The sequence below is a fragment of the Hyla sarda genome, chromosome 4, assembly GCF_029499605.1.
Source record: "Hyla sarda isolate aHylSar1 chromosome 4, aHylSar1.hap1, whole genome shotgun sequence".
Taxonomy (NCBI): domain Eukaryota; kingdom Metazoa; phylum Chordata; class Amphibia; order Anura; family Hylidae; genus Hyla; species Hyla sarda.
In genome coordinates, this window is record NC_079192.1 from 192352691 (window position 1) to 192370577 (window position 17887).

A 17887-nucleotide genomic window follows, 5' to 3' on the forward strand; every position below is an offset into this window, starting at 1 on the left:
CCAAGTTTCTATGAATATAGAAGCTTGAATCATACTCTTCCAGACCTGGTGAGTGCTCCGATATTTTCTCTGCTGTGTAGATACTTTATACTACAGTTCCTATAATGCATTGCTTTCCCTCTACTCTTCATCACAGCCCTCCCACCCTGCTTCTCCCCTCCATAAGCACTCCTGCCAGTTCCCGGCCAAGAGCTATTGCAGAACATTTCAGTACACAGCAGACTGTTACTTTAAAGTCAGTTAATCTGCAGCACCTGCTGCACTCATTCCCTGTTTGCTCTTCTGCCTGTGGCATGGTTTAGCACAAAGCACCCCTCATTCTTCCTTAAATGCCGCAATAAAGATATATATGTACATGTGGGTATGACAGTGAGATGGTGTTGTAGGCTGTAGGGGGCAGTCAGAGGTGGTGACTTCAGAGGTGGTGACTTCTAAGGAGAGAGGGGGGGAGCCAGCAGCTGCTAAAACAACACTGCATATAGGGGTTATCCATTCCTTGCTCTCCGCAACAAGTTTTAAAGGGTTGGATTCCCATTACCATGTGATACCAATCAATAAGCATACCTTATGACATCAGAAAACCGTTGTGTATAGCTACTGCTAAGTGCTTTGTTGCTGTGCCTCTGGACACTTAATAAAGTTACCCGTTTGATCACACATCCACCTATTTTCTATAAAATAAAAATAATTATTATTACCTGGTCTCCTTTTAGTCCTACAGGCCCCGGAAGCCCCTGTTAAATAAATAACTTTTAGATATTCACACATGTATAATTAAAACTTGGTGATTTTGTCAGGTAATCCTAAGGACTCATGCATACTGCCTTATATAATATAAGAGTGCTTCCGTAGATGTCCATGTGGCCGCTACTATGCCCTACACTTTTAATGTCATAAGTATTAGCCTGAAAAAAATGACCATGTTTTAGCAAATGTTGCATATATGACATAGCACAATACATGCATGTTGCATGTAAAACATTGCTGCTACAGAAGAATATGTCCTTATATAGTACATGGAGTCCATCGGAGCACAACCTGCACATATGTGTTAGCCTACTTTTCAATAAGAAATGCAATGAAGAACTATTTAGACGTCAGTATCAGTTTCTTCTTAATAAAAAAGTGTTTCACCCACACTTAAATTCCAAAATATCTAAAACATTATTATTAAGTATATCATTTTGCTATAATAAATGCTTATAGATTTGATGCTGAATTATTACTTTGCAGCTTTTCCACTTTAAATTCACTTACAGCTCTTCCAGAAGGTCCAATGGGTCCAATATCCCCACGTTCTCCCTGCAAGTAAATTTCTCATTACCTCATAATTACAACTAAGGACTTACCATTGCTGATTATCACTTAAATATGTATGAATATATGTATATATATATATATATATATATATATATATATATATACACTGTATACATGTTTGTGTGTTCTTATAGCATACACATTATGAGTAAAGGATCCGGCTACTCATTTGGATGTACTGTACTTACTTTGTCACCTTTCTCTCCATCAAGACCTTTCTTTCCCTAAAGAAAATAAAAATAATGAATGCCACTATGTAGCATCTCCTTTTCCTTGTGCGAGACTATTTAGCTATGTCTCCTTAAATAACATTTTGACATTTCTCTTACCCTTAAGCCAGCTACTCCATCAATTCCTTGTAAACCTTGCTCACCCTAAATTAAAATGAAAATAATCAATATATTTATTGTAATTAATAAATCCTCTTTTACTGCAGATAAAAATGTATCCTGTAGTAAGTCACTGAATAACAAAGCAGTGAATTACTATGCAAAGATCATCCAATAAGTGTAGATTAATCGCAAAAAATAAATATATATATATATATATATATATATATATATATATATATCTTTCATATATTTGTATGTTTACATGTGTGTCTCTTGTGGTAATTGCAACACATTTATTATACACAGTGTGGCAAAAAGAAAAAAAATTACCTAGCCTGACAAGGCCGTGGCTTATTGGGGAGTGGGCATGACTTTATCCTAAGGGGGATATCTTAAGTGTGCCAATCTTTTGGCATACAATTATGGCATGAGGCAAGGCCTCTAATACTTAAAGGGGTTATCCAGGAAAAAACTTTTATATATATATATATATATATATATATATATATATATCAACTGGCTCCAGAAAGTTAAACAGATTTGTAAATTACTTCTTTTAAAAAATCTTAATCCTTTCAGTACTTACGAGCTTCTGAAGTTAAGGTTGTTCATTTCTTTCTAAGTTCTCTCTGATGACACGTGTCTCGGGAACCGCCCAGTTTAAAAGAGGTTTGCTATGGCGATTTGCTTCTAAACTGCCCAGTTTAGAAGCAAATCCCCATAGCAAACCTCTTCTAAACTGGGTGGTTCCCGAGACATGTGTCATCAGAGAGAACTTAGAAAAGAACAACCTTAACTTCAGAAGCTCATAAGTACTGAAAGGATTAAGATTTTTTAATAGAAGTAACTTACACATCTGTTTAACTTTCTGGAGCCAGTTGATATATATAAAAAAAAGATTTTTCCTGGATAACCCCTTTAATCTAAACATAGAATAGCCAGATTAATCAAACTGCCTGAGCCAATTTGATAGAACTGGCACATTTTTAGTCTAGTTCTTCATGTTTACATTGTGTATCTGTTAGACAGTATTAGTAAATCTGTCTCACTGTGTTTGTTATTTGGTGTGGCTTTATGTTTAAAAGGCATAACAATTTTGATAAATAGCACACTGCCTCATAATAATGGCTATAACCTATGTTTAAGTATATAAGCATACCTTAGATCCAGGAGGTCCTGCAAGACCAATAGATCCCTGATGGGAAAAAAAATTAGATTACCATATAATACATTTTTTCAATATAATTCTAAAAGTGTACAAAATTCAAACTGTGGCCAAATTAGTTTATGTACTATGCAACATTCCCAACATGAGGTGTGCAGCGTCTGACCCCTCTGAACAGATAGAATATTGCTCACCATTTTATAACACAAACAAAGTGAAGACTGATAAAATACCAACTTTCAGGCATAAATTTTAGTAAGCATGGAGAGGAGGCTATGTACATTTTCTGTAAGGCCCCACCAATTTACACTCTGTTCTAACCCCCGTGGCGAGCCTGACATAAATTAGTAGAAATTCACACATTTTTGCGCAAAACAGAGTTTGATCAAAAATGTTATATATTTTTTATACCCAATAACAGAAGTAAATGCATGATACATTTCCCTCAAAGTGTGCTAATGCTTTCTGATGTGTCATCTCTCAGAAGTAGTAATTCAAGAGCAAGAGAAAAATTTTATCTTTTGTTTTAAAGGGAACCTAGCATCAGTATTGAGGGCATAAAACTAAGTGCAGGCATCATAATAAAGGTTCCTACAATGTTTGTGACCATGAACTGCACACGATAACTACTGAAATAAAAATCCTTTTAATCCAGTTGTGCAGGGTATGCTAACGAACCCTAAGTAGTCATCAGAGCTGGGAGAAAGGGGCAACTAGTCATGGCCCCTGGCCTGTAATGGCACTCTGCAGACGTGATTGACAGGCGAAGAGGCTTCAAGTGATGCACTACCAGGCACTAGCACTCATTGCCCTGAGCTGTAGATGGGGGTCACAGGACCCCATAGATTACTTCATATTATGACCATAGTGTAAGAGGTGTTTAACTGCCAGGATCAGAGGTTTCTCCGGTCCTGGCAGTTGGTGTGGGAGTCTGGCTGTCATTGCTCCCGTGACCCTGGCACATGGGGCTAGACTGTTGCCATAAAAAGGCACTAGCCTTCCCAAAGCTCAACATAGCATACAGATATTCATAGTAATGGACACCATGGCACAATCCAATGGACCCTACTGTCCAGTCCATGAGTCTGCTTGGGGATGTGCTGTTTACATTATAATGGAATGATTTGCCCCTGGCCATTAAGTCATCAGCCATAAATTGCATTTTTAGTGAATATCCAAAAATTAGCAAACTGACACAAGTTTTCAGCGGTGAAAAATATACAGCATTTTTTTACGTAAATTAAGAAAACACATCCACATTGCTGTTACTGAAAACACTGCAGGTTCTATGCATGCAAGACCAATGCAGAAAATTTACAGGATATATGCCCTCTGTAGCCAAACTGTTACAGTATGTTCACACAGCATTACATTTTAAGGCATATATTATTTTACATGTGTATTTTCATACATAATTGGAAAAATGTGTGGCCACATTTTTGCCGATTCCGGATGAAAATGCATGTGTAGCATAAAATAAACCTGTGAATTTTACACTGTGTGAACATCCCTTAAAATTGTAAAACTGATCTGATACAGATACATAGTTTCAGATAACTACAATGATATGTTGGCTAGTTTATTGTATATCAGAAAAAAAAATCAATGTAACTCTTTCTGTGGCCAGGTAAATCACTAATTAAAATAAAAAACTACCTTTTCTCCTGAATTTCCTTTTAAGCCAGGTATTCCAGGAAAACCAATTCCTGCTTCTCCCTGTTAAAAAAAAATTACATTATAACATTTTAAAACTGTAACAACCCCCCCCCCCATGTATTTTACATCATAGTTACAGTATTAGCGACATGCTTAGTAGGGTAATATAGATAACCTCCTTATCTTATCTACCTTAGGATATAGCTTCTCAAAGTCTCACAAGGAGAGATAAAAAAAAACCTTTTTACAAGTTTGATTTGGCAGGTTCACCAAATTTTGGCAAAAAGTTTGTCTCGGATCAAACTACTTTTAGGCAAACCTGAACCTCAACAAACCCTAGAAATAGTGTATAACACTGTCTATGAAAACATAGTGACATAGTTTGTAAGGTTGAAATTAATATTATATTTTTCCAGAAAAACATCCAGGCCCCCCTCCATGAACTTCTTCAGTGAGTCAGATATCACAACATCATGCGACAGAGAGTTTGATAGTTTTACTCCTCTTAGGGTATGTTAACACTGAGGAATTGGGGTGGAAATCACGCTGAAGATTTCCACCCCAAAATACATTTTTTTTCCCGCTCAGAATTAGCAGCGATTTCACGCGAAAATCGCGCGGAAATGCAGGTTTCATGCAGATCAATACTCCTCTTTCAAGTACTCCTCTTTTTTTTCTTTTCATGCAGAAATTTCACGCGAATTCCGCGTGGAAATGCTTCTGACTGAAAAAAAAAATAACATTGATCTCTATGGGTAAACAATGCTGATTCTGTCTGAAAGAAAGAACATGTTCTTTCTTCAAGCAGAACATACTTCCTCGTCAGAATTCTGCTTGAGGAAATTCCTCAGTGTGAACTGAGGGGCAGAAATTCTGTACAACTCTATGGGGTTTTCACTGCTGAATGAATTGGAGAGGAAAAAGCGAGCAGAATTACTCATGGAAATTCCTCTCCAATTCCTCAGTGTGAACATACCCTTACAGTAAAGAATCTCTGTCTGTGATGATGGTGAAACCTTCTTTCTTCTAGACGTGGAGGAGAAAGCTAAGTTAATATCAGAGTTATGACAGAGTTATTGTTAGGATTCGGCAGGCTGGATGTGGATCCTCTGTATCAGCGAGGGATTGGCGTGGACCGTGTCGGTGGACCGGTTCTAGGTTGCTACTGGTATTCACCAGAGCCCGCCGCAAAGCGGGATGGCCGTGCTGCGGCGGTAGCAACCAGGTCGTATCCACCGGCAACGGCTCAACCTCTCTGACTGCTGAGAAGGCGTGGGACAGAAGGACTAGACAGAGGCAAGGTCAGACGTAGCAGAAGGTCGGGGCAGGCGGCAAGGTTCGTAGTCAATGGCGATAGCAAGAGGTCAGGAACACTGGTAAGGCAAACGCTATAAACGCTTTCTCTGGCACAAGGCAACAAGATCCGGCAAGGAAGGAAAGGGGAAGTGAGGTTATATGGACGTGGAGCAGGTGGAAGCTAATTAGACTGATTGGGCCAGGCACCAATCATTGGTGCACTGGCCCTTAAAATCTTAGAGAGCTGGCGCGCGCGCCCTAAGGAGCGGAGCCGCACGCGCCAGGACGTGACAGCCGGGGACCGGAACAGGTGAGTAACTTGGGATGCGATTCGCAAGCGGGCGCGTCCCGCTATGCGAATTGCATCCCCGCCGGCAGTGTCAGGGCAGCGCTTCCGGTCAGCGGGTCTGACCGGGGCGCTGCAGAGAGAGGGAAGCCGCGAGCGCTCCAGGGAGGAGCAGGGACCCAGAGCGCTCGGCGTAACAGTTATGACAATGTTTTAGCCTGTGGTAACTAACAAGCCTTTTCCAAGTGACCCAAAAATAATCCCATTTTGGGAGTGGCAACAGTGTGTCGCTTTTGTGCCCAGACTCTTTAGGCCCTGTCTGTTTTGGCTGTGCCTATTTAAACTGTAACAGTTCAGTCTGCCTCTGCCCTTTGGTGGACAGAGTATATATATGTGGTTCCGTACTTTGATTCCATTTATAAACCCTGCAGTCAGGTCCATCAGGGGATCACAAAATCGTTTACAGTCACCCCTATATATACTGTTCCAGAAAATAAATCAAACCGATTTGAGGTTCTCAAAAAACTGGAGGTTTTCTGGATTTATAAATGTATCTCGCTACAACCCCTTGGGTTAAATGAAATTTCAGAAACGATATTAGTCTGATAATTGGGCATTACACCAGCCAGCTATTTATTGCTGCTATTATGGCTGTTATTCCTATTACCATTATTAAAAGTGCTGCTATCCCTCTAATAGCCAAAACCTGTTGCTATTCTGCTGTATCCTTACCACTAATCATGTATCTTTACCACCATCTGTTGTAATCTCACCATCATCATAGCCAAAACATGCATTATTGTGGTATAGATATAGCCCATAGTACCGCCAAGCTTATAATACTATGCTTATAATGCCAGTATGCTGTTACAACATCGACAGTTAACCCTTGCTGCTGTCTAAAAGTCAGCACTACTACGCCACCTGTGTATCATCATCACAATTACGGTATATTTGTGGCACTATCTGTTTAATAGTCGGTCATTATCCCCCCTAATCTCTCATTTACAGTATAGGTCTTCCCCTTTTCCTTTACGATTAAGCCGGGTCACTCCCCAATGTTGTGACAGACTCCATTAGCCCCATTTGTATATCTATGCACACTACAACCATCCGGGAACCACGCCCCCGCCAGTCACGCACTATACCCATATCTCCCTGGCTCTCAGCGCATCACCATCATTGATACACCTGTACCTGCCCCTCCCCAGCCGCATCATAGCTGGGGATTACCTGTCAGAGGATGCATCCTCTCACAATAGAGAAGCAACAGACACGCCCCTCGCTAGCTGTGCCACAGCTTTGTAGCGCTCCCCTGGCACAATTATTAGACCGCAGACAGCGCTCTAAACTCCCAACCGCTAGATCCATCTATGGAACATTATTAGATCGCGTACTGCAATCTCCTCCACTACTTCCGAATAATTTTATTCACAGTTCTCACGCTGATCGCGGTCCTAACATACTAGGACTCACGCAATCGGCGTAGTGAACGAAAACTCCGTGGGCACACTGACTATGTACAACACACCTTCTAAACCCATGCTAAGGTTTTCAGACATATATGATGTGATTTTATTATAAAGTTCACACATTTTTACATTTGTTCTGATATCTTCTCTTGGTATTAATATAAAACTACATGTTTTAAAGTTTCTATGTATTTAAGAAATGTTTGTGAATACCAAAATTGATATGACCTTTACCAGACCACTGGAAGGTTATTTCAGTGTTTCACCTGCCTCTTACCTGTAAGCACCTTACCTGAGGAAGGGTCCTTTCTGGACCAGAAACATGTTGTTTTTAGTGCAATAAAATATCTTTTGGACTTGGAAACGTGTCCTACTGCTAACCAGCGCCCAGAGGAGCTCATATTTTTCCATTTTAATTGTATTTATAAACCCTGACCTGGCAGACTTCCAATCTGGTTCCTGTGTTTGGTACTGACTTACAATTTTGGCAGATAATCAGACATTACAGAATTTCAAACTAATTATTCAAACAAGAGTAGTGATGACCCTACTCATGAGAGCTTACAATCTAGTAAAATGAGGTTGCACTCTATGCTCCCTGCTCATGCTCCACTGCTACTGTTCCAACAGGGAGCAGCAGTAGCAGCCAATTCTCTTATTTATTTAATGAATAAATGTTTTTATTGTATTTTTGCAAAATCCCTTTGGATAACAGGATGACACAGTTTTTACATCCAATAGGCCCATTTGACACTAATTGCGGGGTGCTGTAGGAGAGATCGCAAAGGTTCCCAGCAGCGGGACTGCAATCAGACATCTTATCCCCTATCCATTGAATAGGGGACAAGATGTCTGGGGACGGAGGACTCCTTTAAGTAAGTTACATTAAGCTCCTTTTCAAAATGGCCTCTGCAGCTGGATGTATATACTTTTCTGATGCCTCTGGCACCCACCCCTATACTGTCTCTTCATTGGCTGGGTACTGTTTGCAAGGTATAATTGGCTTCGCTGAGGTCAGGTAATCCTTCCCCTACTTGCAAGGCATTCTGGGATATCCTGAAATCATGTGATCCTTCTTCCTTCTCCTAAGCTGATATGGCACCAAATACCTTTTTCCAGGATTAGCCGAAACAAACTGGCAAATTTTTGCCTTCGTGCCAAACTAAACATTTCCTAAAGTTTGCGCAGAAACCATTTTACCAGTTTCCATTCTCTCAACTCTATTCACAATGTTAGAGTCTACTAAGGCTATGTTCTTGAAAATCTCCATGCAGACATTCCGGAGAGAGCCGGCACTAGGACCGCACGGGAATGCACTCTCCTAGACGGCTATGCATTCTGTGCAGTCTCTGCACAAAGAATGAACGTGTTTATTCTTTATGCGGACACAGAAAAGGACATTTCTGTGCCGGAAACATCTGGCATGGAAATTTCCGCCATGTTCACAGAGCAGCAGAAACCCATTGAATTCAATGGCACTCTGCTGCAGCAGAATCTCCATGACGGATTCTGTGCCGGAAATTCTGCCATGTGAACATGGGCTAACACTTGTACTTATTACATCTGTTGGGGTTTCATTCAGGGTTCTGGTATCTTTGACAACAAGAACATCTGAAGAATAACTGCAGAGCTATACTTGCTGTAAAAAATACTGATTTGACTATGCTACAGGGGCTGTACAGTTAGTGTAGTTCATAATATAGTCGTCATGCAATTCTTCTGTGAGTTTTAGCCCAATGTTTATTTTTAACAGCATGCAAAATGAGTGTTCCTGGTTGCAGTGCGGCCCAAGACATCACATCACTAGTCAAGTGTTCAGAGGTAGCCTGTCTTTGCTTCAATGGGGGTAGTGACCGCTGGATGGGAGGGAGATCATTCTGCAGTGAATTGTAGGTTTGCAACAATGGGGGGCACCCTGGTCAGAAAACACTAGTCTATTGCTTTGAGGGAGCACAGGTGTATGTTTCAATGGGTGGGGTGGCTGATGTGTGGGATTGAGAAAAGTGACCTCACACTTACAAATAAGGAATTATGAGAATTGTAGTTTGAGGGAGAGAACTTCAACAGGAAATAGTCAGTTCACAAAAATATAGCCATATAGATATAGATATATACATAGATATATATCTTAATTTTTTTATGCATACTTTACCTTTTCACCTTTTATTCCTTGAGGTCCTGGAAGACCATCAAGACCTATAGGACCTGGCAACCCAGCTCTGCCCTGTTTTGAAAAATGAATGTAGAACACAACTTTAGTGTTATGAACATTACAATTACTGAAAGGTCAATCTACAGTATTTTTAGAAGTAATGAAAAGAAATAGGACATAAAGACAAGGAAAGGTTAATTTTTAGTCATATTTTAGTAATTAAAATGGTCAATAAGTTCACAGGTTATAAAAAATAGTCCATGGAAAGAATGATACTGTATAAGCAATTAATGTGAAATGATTGATAAAGGTAAACATAAAGAAATTAACTGTTGGTTAACTTACAGTTTCTCCTGCATCTCCTTTGTCTCCTTTTAATCCAGGTTTTCCACGAAGACCCTATATAAATTTGGTTTGCTGCATCAGTATTGTACCTTGACCTTTCCATAGACATATATTGTGTGCTCCTTCTACTAATCGGTAGTGATCTCAGCCTTAAGACCCAGACTGATCCAAACATTTGAAATGTCTCTGTGACACGTCAAAAGTTTTTTTGAAATGACAATGACACTTTAAGTCAGACTTAAGTTGTAATAAATAGTTTAGATTTTGCAGAGTATTTTACTTTCAGTGTAGCACAAAGAGAAAAGCAAGTATAACTAATCTCCTTCAGACTAATATATAGTTAAACATACAGAAGAAAAACAAACCAAAATATGCAAATAATAATTAAAAATCAATAGGTTTAGGAATGCATATTGGTAAATAAACTAAAGTTAACTACAAGTTAAAATTACAGCAAAATTGACCACATCAAATTTTCTTTAAAATAATGGTAAATCTTGCACCATCGTATTTGAAGAGTGAAGATGGAGAGTCTTCTGCCTAATTGATTACTATAAATAAATACGGTGCATTTGGAAATGCCTGCCTGTTTGGATTTCTTTTTATGCCTGCATTTTCCTCTAATATTTAAAGGGGTATTCCAGGCCAAAACTTTTTTTTATATATATATCAACTGGCTCCGGAAAGTTAAACAGATTTGTAAATTATTTCTATGAAAAAATCTTAATCCTTCCAATAGTTATTAGCTTCTGAAGTTGAGTTGTTGTTTTCTGTCTAATTGCTCTCTGATGACTCACGTCCCGGGAGCTGTGCAGTTCCTATGGGGATATTCTCCCATTATGCACACCTTCTGGGATGTGACATCATCATTGAGCAGTTAGACAGAAAACTTCAGAAGCTAATAACTATTGGAAGGATTAAGATTTTTTAATAGAAGTAATTTACAAATCTGTTTAACTTTCCGGAGCCAGTTGATATATTAAAAAAAAAGGTTTTGCCTGGAATACCCCTTTAAGGTTTTTGTCCAACTTCTACTGTTTCCATTTTGACTTTACCAACACTTTTTGGCAATTTCTCATTTTGGCGAAAATAAAAATTGATGATAAAGAAAAAAGTTGCAAAAAGATTTCCCCACACCCAACGCCTCACAATCAATGTGTCTCAAAAAATCAGCCCAATTTACACACACACACACACACACACACACACAAAGCTGCCATATACTTAACAATAGATGTAAGCCAAAATATGTACATTTAAGTGATAACAAAAAAAATACTTTATTATAACTGTCCATGTTCCTCAAGAATTTGATTCTTAGTTTTTCATTGAAGACTAGGTTAACATCTGCGCTGGAGCTCTGTATGGGGAACCTGTAGAGACCCATTGGTGTCTGTTGTGCAGTGGACTGTCAGGCTTAGTTTTTTTTTTGTCAGAGACAGAGTTTGTGATGAACATTCCGAACAGAACTTTGACACAGATGTAAACCTAGCCTTGGGTGCAGATGGTATTTTATATCATTGCTTCCATTCTTTTACATTATTGTATTACATGGCTGTGTAGAGCTTTGGAAGGAGGATAATCACTGTGAAATATAATTCCTGGACGTCCTACAGCAGCACAGAATGGGTTAAGTTAGTCCCCCTGAACATGCCAGAAGAGATAATCAGCAGATAATTAAAGTAATTAAGTAATTAGCACTAATCACAATAAGCTCCCTCAGACCACATAAAAGGCCATAGATTGAGACACACAGCAGAGTTTTTCTTCTGCACTCAGAAGGGATATCAGTTTTCAGTTTTTATTTTATAGGGAGAATCCTCAGGCTATGGTAATCCTGCCGTACTGGACGAGAAGAGCCTGATTCTCAGTGATCAGGGGTCTTTCTCTCAACAGGTTCTGGCATCTACCGAAAAGAAGGGATCTCCCGAAACAGAAAGGGATGTGTAATCAGAACCTAGAATCACTGAATCTAATGGCATGGAAGGTGAACTAAAGTCACTGAAGAATAAAGGCCTCACGGATAAGGTCATTGGAACATTGCAAAGTGCCAGCAAACCAGGTACAAAAAAGTGTTATATGAGGATATGGAGACTGTTCAAATCCGTCTTCCCTGATCAGAATGTTACAGTCCCTTTAGTTCTGAAATTTCTGCAACAAGGTCTAGACAAAGGTTTGAAGAAAGCAACTGTGAAAGTTTAATATACAGCCATTAATCACTTTAGGGCAGGTCATCTTTCCAACAATCCTTTGGTGAAGAGGTTTTTAAAGGGAGTGAAGCCTATTCCATCTTGGGACCTATCTATGGTTCTTAAATGCCTAGCCTCCCAACCATTCGGACCTCTAGAATGAATCGATCTGAAGTTTCTTATGTGGAAAACTTGTTTCCTGGTTGCAATTGCCTCAGCCCGCGGGGTCAGTGAAATCCAGGAGCTGTCATGTCGAGAACCTTACCTCAGGGATTTGAAAGATGCCATCGTACTTCGTATCCTGCCGGGGTTCATCCCTAAGGTTCATTCTACTAATAATCTACAACAAGAGATTATCCTACCATCTTTTTCAGACAATAAGGAAGTGTCAAAGGTGGATGTCAGAAGGTCCGTACTCTACTACATCTCCAGAACCTCATCCTTCAAATGTTTGGAATATCTATTCGTCCAGTTTGGTCCAAATTGGGTCTAAAGCAGCAAAGTCTACTATCACAAACTGGATATAGAATACCATCAACTTTTGCTTCCAGAAGGAAGGTCTGGAACCTGAGAAAAGACCGCAAAGCTCATTCCACCAGAGCAACTTCAACGTCATGGGCAGAAGTTTGTACCACTACAAGAGATATGTAGAGCGGCAACATGGGCTTCATTGTTTACGTTTATTCATCACTACCATCTAGACATATCCAGTAGTTCAGCCCTAGGCAAGACAGTGCTGGAAGAAGCGTTTGAGAAGTAATGTCCTCCCTTTATTATTTTTCTATGCTACTCAAGTCCCATTCTGTGCTGCCGAAGGACATCCAGGAATGTCTTAAATTTTTCTTACCTGAAAATTTCAATTCCTGGAGTTCGTAGGCAGCACAGACTACCCACCCTATTAAAGCATGCTTTAAAATACTCTGCTGTGTTTCTCAATCTATGGCCTTTTATGTGGTCTGAGGGAGCTTATTGTGATTAGTGCTAATTACTTAATTACTTTAATTATCTGCTGATTATCTCTGCTGGCAAGTTCAGGGGGACTAACTTAACCCATTCTGTGCTGCCTGCCAGGAATTGAAATTTTCAGGTATGAAAAATTTAAGACAATTGTCAACTAATGATAAAAAAAAACATAACAATCAGCTATGCTCACCTGGCTTCCTGTTTCACCTGGTTCACCCTGTAAAAAGTTGTTTGATCAGAAAGTAAATATAGTTAGAATTAATTATGGCATCTGATGACAGAAACTGTCTGATTTGCCCACAGCAACCAATCACAGCTTTCATTTTACCAGAGCTCGTTAAGATATGAAAGTTGAGCTGTGTTTGGTTGTTATGGGCAAAACCTTTTTTTTTTTTTCTCAGGTTAATAAATCTGGGCCAATGTGTTACTTTTTTTTCTTCTGGATCTACCTTAAATGATCAAGAGAGTTTTATAATGTTTTCTGTGACTGTCCAATAATCATCTATATCCTATAATCTGCCAACAAACAGTGGCCAAGATCAGTTGAAAACACCTATTGGTATAATCATCGATTTATGATTTGTTCTTCAAGCAGTTTGACATGTTTCATACATTTGATTTTGTTCTGTACACACAGAGTAATGGTTTCCATACATTTTTGTCAGTAGGTTAATATGGTTGCACTGAAGGTATTGAACACATACCTTGATGGAAATTCCTGGGGGACCCTGTGGCCCAGGGAATCCTGGAACGCCAGGAGGTCCTGGATGTCCAGGAGAACCCGGTTGACCCTTTGAGCCCTGCAAACATAACAATTAAAAATTAAAGACACCTACTACAATCTGATACCAACTATTTTCGAAAAAGTTTTGCTACTTTTTATTCTGTGCCCAATTACATTTACAAAATAATAAAAATGTATATACTTACAGGGGATCCAGGGATGCCACCAAGCCCAGCTAATCCATCAACTCCACCCAGCATATAGCCAGGTTCCCCCTATGCCAAGAAATGATATTAAGAAATTAACAGTTTTGAAAATACTTGCAATAAAACTACGGTAGATAAACACTATGGGGGAGATTCATCAAAACTTGTGTAGAGGAAAAGGCTATCAGTTGCTCATATGAACCAATCAGATCGCCTCTTTCATTTTTAAAACGGCTTCGGAAAAACAAAATAATAAAATTGATTGGTTGCTATGGGCAACTGGTCAACTTTTCCTCAGCACAGGTTTTAAAGAATCCCCCCTATGTCAACTAGAGCCAAGACAACAGCTAAAATATATCATATATAATTAAAAAGCTATCCAGCCCCTTGTCAATGCAAATTATTATCAGCTGATCCAGTCCCAACTAATAGCCTACAAAAGGTCTCATTGCCAAGGTGTCACACAAGACACATGTCATGATGGGTCAAAGTAAAAAGCTGTCTCGCATTGGTAACAGGTGCATTTCTAAGCTTCTGAATGTTGCAGTGAGCACAGTTGGGGCCATAATACGGACGTGCAAAAACAATCATTTTACCATAATTTGCATCGACCAGGTGCTCCTCTCTTTACAGAAAGAAACTGTCATAAATGCATAAAGAAAAACATAAAAACATTTAATTATCCTAATTGCAAGATGTAGAAGAAAAACTTACTCTGTCACCTTTTGGTCCAGGAGGTCCCGTGTAACCTTGAGGTCCCTAAAATTAATGAGACTGATAAAATGTAGCATAATAAAAGGATTTTGATACTAAGCAAAACAGAAGTAGATAAGCCTGACTGTACATTCAACTCAACCAACAATAATTACAGGCAATCAACTGAGCAAGCTGTTGTTTTAGGCAGTACAAAGTGTTTATGGAGAATGAAACCTGGATGAATGTTATGGCCCTGTAGGATTCGGTTACTCCCTGTATAATTTGTAGGGTTTAAGGTAGCCCAGGAAAGGTATATCTATAGTACAGGGCTCATCCTGATGAGGTTACCTGATGGGATGGTACACAATATTTGATCACATGGTATATGAAGAACCTCCATATAGCAAAAACAATGGTGCAACAAAAAGAGTACTATCTGTGTGTGTGTGTGTGTGTGAGCGGGGGGGGGGGGGGGGGGGGGGGGGTGATTGTAAAAAATAAATTAATGACCAAAACAAGACAAAAGAAAACAATGCAACTTTGCAACTTTTGGGGGGTATTTATCAATTTTGCCTGTTGATAGTTCCTTTTTACCCTTTTTTTTTCACTTTGGTTTTTGCGGACATGCGCCAAATCTATTATTTGGCGCACATTGTTAGTAATTTTGGAGCAAACGACAAAATCAGCAGTTCACAGTGCCTTTTACACCTAACTTACCGCCACAGAGGACAGCGTATTTTACCCTGTAGTGCAGTCATTCCGGAGTCCGTCCTGCAGTATATCAGCAAGCGACATGAGTTATTTTCTTTTGTGGGGTTTATAGCCACCAGATGAAATAGATTTTTTTTTAACTTGAGTGTTTTTTTTTTTTTGTTACCCTTAGTGCAAACCTTTCCTGAACCTGTGTGGCCATGTCTGATGCTGGCAGAATGGAGGGTGAAGGTCCCTCAGAGACAACTATGTCATGAGATAGTAGTGTGCAGCCCCGGAGGCGTTGCTGCTTTCACAAACAATTTTTTTAATGTATTTTGACGCCTTTCATTTTCTGACATTGCTGTGTGTTTTCCATGTTAAAAATTTCTTGGCGGTGAATTGCACTTGGCGCAAATGATGAATTACTGACCAAAACAAAAATCACACATAGGACCGTGTGATTTTGAGAAAATGTAAAAAACGACAGTGGAGAGAATGCGCCAAACACATAAATCCATTAATAAATACCCCCCCCCCCCCCATCATCTTTATTCTATGGGTCAATATAATTGCAACAATACCCATATTTGCATTTTTTTTTGTTTTGTTTTAACAAAATCAGTATGTTTAAAATCACCCTTTTCTAACCCCTATAGCTTTTTACATTTTTCTGTCAATGAGGGTGGGTTCACACCACGGTTTTAGGTCCGGTTGTAAAAGCGCATACGGCGCAAAAATGAGCCGACCGGACCTAACGTTTCACTCCGGCCGGCTCATTGAAATGAATGACATACGGGAGCGCATACGGTGGCATACGGGAGCGCGAGGTTTTAGCTCCCCCCTGCCGTATGCTCTCCCGTATGGGAGAAAACGTAGTGTGAACCCAGCCTGAGGCTGTTTGGGGACTCAATTTTGTTGTGTGATCTTTTTTTTTTTTACATTTTTTATTACATTTTTTTCTGGGATGTGATATGACCAAAAATCAGCAATTATGGACTTTGTTGTTGTTCTGCATTTACACCGTTCACTAATAATGTTATATTTTGATAAGAGATACAAAATATGTTTGTTTGTTTTTATTTTAAAATGGGAAAAGGTAAGGAGTGAGGACTCCCCCTTATCTTTTTTTGCCCCCAGGGAGTCATGTCTGGGGGCGGGGGGAGGGGGAGAATCGGATGTACAGGTAATATGTGCTGCATCTGTCAGAAGCATGACTGCTGATGTTTATTAAAAAACTATATTTTGGTCTGACCGTGGAGGGATTAATCAGGAGCTCTTTGGTAGCATTAAAAATATATATTTTATTGTGATCTTCTTGACACCATGGCAGACAGTACATAAAACAATAAAGCATCATAAAATGGCAGTTCTTAGCATAAGTATCTTCATGTAATGGCATAAGTTAATCATTTAGGAGAGCTACATAGGTTTGTGTCTTTAACCCCTTAAGGCCCCGGGGTTTTTCCGTTTTTGCATTTTCGTTTTTTCCTCCTTACCTTTAAAAAATCATAACACTTTCAATCTTTCACCTAAAAATCCATATGATGGCTTATTTTTTGCGCCACCAAATTGTACTTTGTAATGACGGCGAAACGGAAAAAAAAATCAATGTGAGACAAAATTGAAAAAAAAACGCCATTTTGTAACTTTTGGGGGCTTCCGTTTCTGCACAGTACATTTTTCGGTAAAAATGACACCTTCGTTTTATTCTGTAGGTCCATACGATTAAAATGATACCCTACTTATATAGGTTTGATTTTGTCGTACTTCTGGAAAAAATCATAACTACATGCAGGAAAATGTATAGATTTAAAATTGTCATCTTCTGACCCTATAACTTTTTTATTTTTCCACGTATGGAGCGGTATGAGGGCTCATTTTTTGCGCCGTGATCTGAAGTTTTTAGTGGTACCCTTTTTGCATTGATAGGACTTATTGATCACTTTTTATTCATTTTTTCATGATATAAAAAGTGACCAAAAATGCACTATTTTGGACTTTGGAATTTTTTTGCGTGCACGCCATTGACCGTGCGGTTTAATTAATGATATATTTTTATAATTGGACATTTCCGCACGCGGCGATACCATATATGTTTATTTTTATTTTTATTTACACTGTTTTTTTTTTATGGGAAAAGGAGGGTGATTCAAACTTTTAATAGGGAAGGGGTTAAATGATCTTAATTCACTTTTTTTTTGCAGTGTTATAGCTCCCATAGGGACCTATAACACTGCACACACTGATCTTTCACATTGATCACTGGTTTCTCATAAGAAACCAGTGATCGATGATTCTGCCGCTTGACTGCTCATGCCTGGATCTCAGGCACTGAGCAGTCATTCGGCGATCGGACAGCGAGGAGGCAGGTAGGGACCCTCCAGCTGTCCTG

General features: G+C 39.2%; 1 protein-coding gene across 1 annotated transcript in view; it reads right to left on the reverse strand.

Annotated features, from left to right (window-relative positions):
- LOC130367428 (collagen alpha-1(VII) chain-like) overlaps positions 1–17887 on the reverse strand; it is a 522098-nt gene that overhangs the window by 329190 nt on the left and 175021 nt on the right. Inside the window, exons 32-43 of the mRNA XM_056569846.1 lie at positions 14821–14865; positions 14107–14175; positions 13881–13976; positions 13367–13393; positions 10025–10078; positions 9680–9751; positions 4474–4533; positions 2812–2847; positions 1650–1694; positions 1509–1544; positions 1258–1302; positions 699–734 (exon numbers count right to left, since the gene is read on the reverse strand). Coding sequence (XP_056425821.1) covers positions 699–734; positions 1258–1302; positions 1509–1544; positions 1650–1694; positions 2812–2847; positions 4474–4533; positions 9680–9751; positions 10025–10078; positions 13367–13393; positions 13881–13976; positions 14107–14175; positions 14821–14865 — 621 coding nt within the window. The remainder of the gene's footprint in view (positions 1–698; positions 735–1257; positions 1303–1508; positions 1545–1649; positions 1695–2811; positions 2848–4473; positions 4534–9679; positions 9752–10024; positions 10079–13366; positions 13394–13880; positions 13977–14106; positions 14176–14820; positions 14866–17887) is intronic.